This window comes from Alosa alosa, chromosome 11 (assembly GCF_017589495.1).
Source record: "Alosa alosa isolate M-15738 ecotype Scorff River chromosome 11, AALO_Geno_1.1, whole genome shotgun sequence".
Taxonomy (NCBI): Eukaryota; Metazoa; Chordata; class Actinopteri; order Clupeiformes; family Clupeidae; genus Alosa; species Alosa alosa.
This window is the reverse complement of record NC_063199.1, coordinates 15,217,470-15,224,969: the sequence shown is the minus strand read 5'-3', so window position 1 is coordinate 15,224,969 and position 7,500 is coordinate 15,217,470. Positions and strand designations below refer to the sequence as shown.

Below are 7,500 nucleotides of genomic sequence, written 5' to 3'. Positions count from 1 at the left end.
TATTGAAGGTGGAAGACACTTTGACCTAACACATCACACAAGCGTTATAGCGTCTAAACGCGGGTGAGGGGATGTTCTCGACTTTAGAATATTGTGGTACGTGGCTGGAATTCACAGCCGAATGAGGGCCCCTGGCGCGCCATGAGGTCATTCCATGGAATCTGCGGGCTTCCCGCTCCACTGGAAATTCCTTGTGTGCAGGTAACATGTGCCTGCGCCATGATAGCAAACACCACATTTAGTGAATTGTTGAGACTGCCAAAGTCCTCTTAAACAACAATAAAGATTAGCCAGTGTTTTGTTTTTTTTGCATTGAAAAATGGACTCAAGATTCCTTGGCAAATGTTCTGGTTTATTATATTTGTGGATGGACTGTATAATTCCCCGATTCTGTTATTTTTTCAGCTTAAAACTGAGAGTATAAGTAAAGAGACAACATCTGAAGTCGAAAGAAGGAGATGGATGTTACGCCTTTAAGAGTTAAAGAAACTCGAAACCTTGTTTGCGCAACAATCAGTGCAGCTCCCAGCCGCCAAAGTGTCTAGACTAGCACATGATGGGAGCCAGCCAATGGCTCCAGCGCTCTCCTCGGGGGCCCCGTGTGTGTGTGTGACTGTGTGTGTGTGCGTATGTGTGTTTGAGCGAAGGGGGAAAAAAAAGAAAAAAGAGAGAGAAACGGAGAAAGAAAGGGATCTGGGTTGCAGTTTGAGCAGACCTGAACGCGGAACCAGGAGCACCGCTTTAGTCCACGGATTGTTACTCTTCCTGGCTTCGCCTCGGAGGGATATTTTTGGATTGTTAAAGGAGTTCGCCCCAACGCTGGGAAACAAACGTGATTGTGAAGTGAATTCCGAACGGATTTTCTTTGGGGGATTAATCCGCTGCGGGGCCGGTTCATTCATGTTCTCAGCGCTGCTTTAAAGAGTGAATCTGAGGGGGTTTCAAAGTCCGAACCCACTGCCTGTGCACAAGTTGGTCGCAGCGGGCCATGGAGATGGTGGCTAGCTGAAGTCATCAAGTTTCCTCCGGTTTTGATTCTTTCATGTGCATTGAAACGGATTTAGCGAAGATATTATAGCTGTAGGCAAGGCGTGAGGTCCCGTACATGGATAACAGTTTTGCATGCAGTTGACAGTACCATATTCGTAGATGAATGCATTTTGATTTCTGTGTAACCGTGCATTTTAGTTAACTTGTGTATTTTTTTAATGCAACATTACATTGTAGCTTCCAACCTAATGTTGTGCTTTTCCCATCAATACTCGGCGTTTGGCTGTGCATGCGTTGCACGGCAGTCAACCAACATTAATGTTGTGCAACGAGCCTAAAGTTAGTTATCACCAGCGAAGATCTGAACAAAAATAAAAAGATATAGATTTTTAAATTGTCGTATGTTCAGGACGAAACGCTCAGGTCTTGTGCGGCGACTCTGGAGAAGCCGATTGATTCCAGATAAGGACGGGGGCGATGGAAATGGCAAATGTAGCGAGGGCTGTCGGGACGATCTGTGCAGCAACAACCCAGAGAAAATTCCCAAGACGGAACTCAGACCGATGACACCGAGCGGGTCGCTTGTAGTGGACTATGGGGGAATGTGTGCTCGGAGTTCCGTGGAGTGTAGCGACACGGGGGTCACCATGGACCAAGATGGGGGTGCGGTGCATGCTTTGGAGCAGGAAAGCCCCCGATCCGTGCAGGACAGCGACTGTAGAACTGTTACGTGCTGTTTGTTTAAAGATCGGGACCACCCCGGATCCCGAAGCCCAGAGACGGCTCAGGGTAAGGAACCCGGCTCTTGCCAGTTCGCGCTGAGGAACACTAGTTCTCGGGACTGCAGTTCGCCCGAGGGTCAGGAGCCGAAGCCCCGCTCTGTTATGGAGCAGGAACTCAAGACCGCCACCTACTCGCTTCTGAAGAGGCTGAAAGAGAAAACGTTGGATACGCTGCTGGAGGCCGTGGAATCTAAGGGAGGGATGCCGAGCGAGTGTGTGATGGTGTCCCGGGCAGAACTCCGTTTGGGCGGCCACATGGCTCCTCCGCAGCTGCTTCTGTGTAAGCTTTACCGGTGGTCGGACCTGCAGCACACGGCCCAGCTTAAAGCGCTCTGTGAGTGCAAGGGCTTTGGCATCCAGGACGGCCCTTCGGTGTGTTGTAATCCCTATCACTACAGCAGACTCTGTGGCCCAGGTAAGGCAACCTGCACAAACTGTTGGATAATGCTGGTGTGTAGCCTAAAATAGAAATGTATGGAGTTTAGCCAGACACAGTTGAAACATCTTTGAGACTCCAATTGGTCAGGTTACTTGTTTGGGCTGCTCTGTTTAAAGTGCTTCTTTCTGGGTTTTAATGTTTGGGCTACTCTCTCAGCTTCATGTTGTTTAGTTTGTCCTAGGTTTGTTTCCTGATGTCTGAGCCAGGTAAAATGATTGTCGGCCGGTTTATAGCAGTGTGCGTAAAATGTCACAAATGTGTCCGAAAACACCGCAAAGAGCTTTGGGGCCTTTCGAGGTTTGATGATGGAAATGTTAACATTTTCAAATATTTCTCAAGGTTTGTTGTTTCCTCCCATATCTTGATGTGGAAAACGTTTATGAGTCCGTTGGATTGAATCACTTTCCCTTGCTAGGCTACTTTGGGTTACTCTCTCAAAAGGGTTGAGGTTTGTGATGTCTGAGCCAGGTGAAATGATTGTCGGCCGGTTTAGTGCAGTGTGCGTAAAATGTCACAAATGTGTCAGAAAACACCGCAAAGAGCTTTGGGGCCTTTCGAAGTTTGATGATGGAAATGTTAACATTTTCAAATATTTCTCAAGTAGTTTGCTATGTTGTTGTGTTTTCTATCATCCTCCCATCTCATTCGATTTTCGCAACTATGGAAAACGTTTATGCTCATTAAATACTTACTCAGTCGGTTGTGAAGTTGTAAAATCATTTTCTGAGCGTTGGATTGAATCACTTTCCTTGTTATGGCTATGGCTCAGGGTTCTACAGCAGGTAAAGGTGGGACCCAGGGTGAACATACCACTGAAACAAATGATAGATTTATTGCTACTCAGATCGTTTGATTCGATGATTGCAGTGTCACTAACTGTACGATAATTAAGGTGGAGAATACGTTTTTTAACGAAGGAAGGCTCATTCAAAGGGTCAACTCGACTTAAAAGTAGATTCGCACTGTTGAGTTTCATCCAAGGGACCTCAGGTGGCCATAGTCTCTCTCGAGTGTTGTGCTGTGCTGAAATGTCCATGTCGCTGCAACATCCTCCCGGTGCAGTGTGCCAAGCTGGAGCTGTGGTCTGGCCGACCTGTGACACTGGGGCGCTTGGCCCCGATGACCCGCTGACCACGTGTAATATCGCTTGTAAAGATGGGGGCATCGGTATTTCTGTCTCTGGTGTTGGCAGCGGGGCTGGATCTTTCCATAACATCCGCGTTCGCTGGAGCCAAAAGGCTACGACCCGTAGGCTGGCCTGGTTCAAAGACACGACACCAGAGATCTTAAAACTGATAGAGAGCTGGCAGAGGTAGCGGCACCCTTGTGTGGTTGCTGATTCGCACGACAGCCTCCCAGCCTTTTACTTTAGAGTCCTCTCTACCTTTAACGTCTGTAGCCTGGCTACAGCGACTAGATACAGTTTGAACGACATTTGTAGATTGAGAGAGGATATAGAGAGCCCACTCTTTAAGGAATTAAGTATTAAATAATTTTGAATAAGACTTATGATATCATCGAGTCCGGGGTTTTGCGCCAGTCTGTGCGCAAAGGGCAGTAACCACCTCGGCGCCATGCCATTTATCGTGAAATTGCGGAGCATTTCAGCTGATATGGACACGTTGTGTGTTCGGGGTTCGTGCCTTTAGTGGAGCTTCAGTAGACATAGCTCGTGCGCGCTCATGCGTGTCCCGATAAAAGTGCAATTCCTCTCATGCTGTTTGGGGAGAGACACATTCAGACATAGTAAATGGACGTTTTTAATGCGCCTTTTTTCTTCTCAAGTCCATCTAGCATGGAACATGACCTAGTAAGGCATATTAATGTTGTCAATCCGATTCGACGACTTAAACAGCTTTTTTTCTGTCGCATGGCGTTTCCATAATATAGTAGGATAATTACAGGACAGCGCCTGTAAAATCCACAAACACACATTGCCGCAAACATTACTTTCAGAGTGAGGTCAGTATTACAAGCGAACCTACTGCATACTTCTATAAAACACCCCAGTTATTTGAAATGAACAAAACATTTATTTGGTAGGGATTCACAACAGGATAACGTGGGTCTTTCTTTGTTGAGCTCCAAAAGTCGGGTACTAAATAAAAGTTTACGACGTTCCTGAAGAAAACACACACACACACACACACAAACAAAACACAAAACACAAAAGTTTCAACCAAAGGATATTAGCAGTTAAAACAGACAAAACCCCATTTTGTCCTTCTTTTATTTGGTCAGGCATTATCCCTTTGAAATGAGATCAGTTTCAAGTTGCGCTGTAAAAAGCCTTTTTTCCCGAGGAGGTCCCCCATGCTATTTAGCTGAGGAGCGGTGATAATATACAGTTAGCATACTGCTGGCGCCAGGCAGACTAGCTGCGTGGATCTGAGGGACTGAGTGAGGATCCTGGCAATCACTGCCGCCAGTCTTAAAGAGACCGGCACTATTATGCCTTTCTTCTTTTCCTTTTCCCTATAGGCGAGGTCACGTAATGTTCACAAAGTTTGCCTTCCTTTGTTTTGTCAAACTTTGCTGTTGTTAGTTTTCTGTTTAGAAATTACGAATTAGGAACCTTTGAGAGTTGACCAAGTCTATTTGATTTATTCTGTTGTTTGTCTATCTTCGTTGTACATTTTTTACATTGGGTGTGAGATTATTTTCAAATGTTACATCTACTTATTTGGTAAGCAATTCAATTTTAGTGAGTTAATGGTTTATAGGGAACATTTTCACTTTGTATTTAGAAGAGAGAAGTTAGGCTAAAAGAAAGTAGGCTAAACCTGACAGTTTACTTTTTGAACTTGCAAGTTGTCCATGTAGCGTTTCCTTTCCTTAGCTATCCCACCTGGGAATTGTGGAGGTTCCCCTGAGTGGGTCTTGTTGTTATTGATAAATTAACAAATATGAGAGAGAACATTATGAAATAAAGTGTACATTTAGTCTTTTATAGACATTATGCCATTCTATAGCAGTTATGTTTCATAGTTGTTGATCAACCACTGCAGGAAATCCCCTACAGAAATCACCCTCCTGTAAATGTCTGAAATTAAAAATAATTAGCCCACCTGATACCTGACACCTGATCTTAGAGTTTTCTTTTTTCTGCACACAACTTCAAGATCTCAGATAGTTGTCCAAGTTTGTGGATCATATCTGCTGACATTTGTGATCCCCAGTAAAAGTTTACTTTGATATGTCTAATGAAAAAGGATTTTCCTCCCAGAAAGATTCACATTCTCACACATTGCGTGCTTGAAGTAACTTAAAGCACATCTCTATTGTCTACTTACGCACCTCTCTTGTGAGTTTAGTCACAGTTACAAATTAATTACAGAATTTTACTGTAAAATGACACACACACACACACACACACACACACACACACAGATTTTAGAGTATGATTGCTTGCCCTTTACTTCAAACAAAAACATCAACAACAACCTATGACATGGGCCTTTTTTCAGAACATCAACTCTGTGCGTTAGAGGACTAGAGCACTACTTGACCCTGGTAGTTCACGGCCCCAGATCTGACATGGACATAGATAGCAAAGACTCGGCATGGCCGTGGCACTTCATTGCACTTCATTTTTATTTAACACAGCACTATTTACATTCCTATTAATTTATTGCTCATAATGGTTCTGTTTGTCCTTGTATTGTGTTTATGTCTTTGTTTGGTTTCTTTTGTCTTTCTGTTGCACTTTGTGTTGCCTGCATGGAGAAGACCAAATCAAATTCTTAGTATCTCTGTATACATGGCGAAATAAAGTTAAATGAATGAATTCTAACCTGGCTCATTTGTATTTCAGAGTCGCCGCCTCCCCCCTACTCCAGGCTCTCCCCCAGCGAAGAGCACAAGCCACTGGGTAAGTCCCATCCCTATCCAGCTCCCCCAGCTCTGCCTGCCTGCCTGTCTGTGTGCATGCGAATGAGGTGGAAAAAGCTGCCCACCATATAATCATGTGTTCAGATTTCACATGGCTTTTTTTCCTGTTCCTTTCCTTTCTTTCTTCCCTGCGATGGCAGCATTAGCATAGTGTGCTCTCTGAAGGTATGCCATCGGTCTGCCCATACATGCTCCTCCAGTTCACACAGTTATACTTGCTGTGGTGTCGGAATTACAGTGAACTCATTGCAGATATGGTGGAACAATTATCACCCAACTCCATCTGAAGTTTTGGGGCATTTGAACATTTATTGGTATAGTAACCAATCCGGGTGTGGAAAACATGAGAAAACATTAAAAATGGCATGAAGTAACTTCTTTTTTACACATATTTCTATAAAGTTTGAACAGTTTTGTCTTAAGGAAACAAAACCAAAATCTAGATTTAATTGTGTGTAAACAAATGCTGAGTCCCAGACATGTTCCAAAACTAAGGTGGAGTGTTTGTTTACTGTTGTGGGGATTTCCCCCAGCTCTCTCGAGTGCCTGAACACAAGGAGTCTATCCTATCAAGGCTGTGATCAGCTCTCCCTAGTGCCTGAACACAAGGAGTCTATCCTACCAAGGCTGTGATCAGCTCTCCAGTGTCTGAACACAAGGTGTCTATCCTACCAAGGCTGTGGTCAGGCTTTGGGGAGTGGGCTGGAAGACTAGTCTAATCAGAAGACTTATGTGCTGCAAGAGTAGAAAAATACAGCCATGGCTTGTGACTGTGTGTGTGTGTGTGTGTGTGTGTGTGTGTGTGTGTGTGTGTGTGTGTGTGTGTGTGTGCTTTGAGAGGGAGAGATGGAATGGCTGTAAGAACAAGGGAGAGAAAAACGAGTGAGAGAAATAGAAAGAGAGTGAGGTGGACAGAGGGAGATCAGGGGAGAGGAAACAAGCAGGACTAGAACAACGAGAAGAATTTTAATGGTGGCAATTAGGCACAGTGACCAGGAATTTGTGTGGTAGGGGAGGAGAGCAGAGGAGAGGAGTGGAGAGGAGAAGAGAGGAGAGGAGTGGAGAGGAGGGGAGAGGAGAAGAGAGGAGAGGAGCAGAGAGGAGTGGAGTGGAGTGGAGTGGAGACGAGACGAGAAGAGAGGAGTGGAGTGGAGAGGAGTGGAGAGGAGAAGAAAGAAGAGGAGAGGAGAGGAGTGGAGAGGAGAGGAGAGGAGGGGAGAGGAGGGGAGAGGAGGAGAGGAGTGGAGAGAGGAGAGGAGAGGAGAGAAGAGAAGTGGACAGGAGAGGAGTGGAGAGGAGAGGAGAAGAGAGGAGTGGAGTGGAGACGAAAGGAGAGGAGAAGAGAGGAGTGGAGAGGAGATGAGTGGAGAGGAGCCTCCAGCCAGCCCTGGGAGGCAG

General features: G+C 45.3%; 1 protein-coding gene across 1 annotated transcript in view; it reads left to right on the top strand.

The window, feature by feature from the left end:
* Window positions 1–545: 545 nt before the first annotated feature.
* smad6b (SMAD family member 6b) overlaps window positions 546–7,500 on the top strand; it is a 38,558-nt gene continuing 31,603 nt past the window's right edge. The window contains 2 exon segments of the mRNA XM_048256721.1: window positions 546–2,187; window positions 6,026–6,082. Of these exon segments, the coding sequence (XP_048112678.1) occupies window positions 1,392–2,187; window positions 6,026–6,082 (853 nt within the window). The 5' untranslated portion in view covers window positions 546–1,391.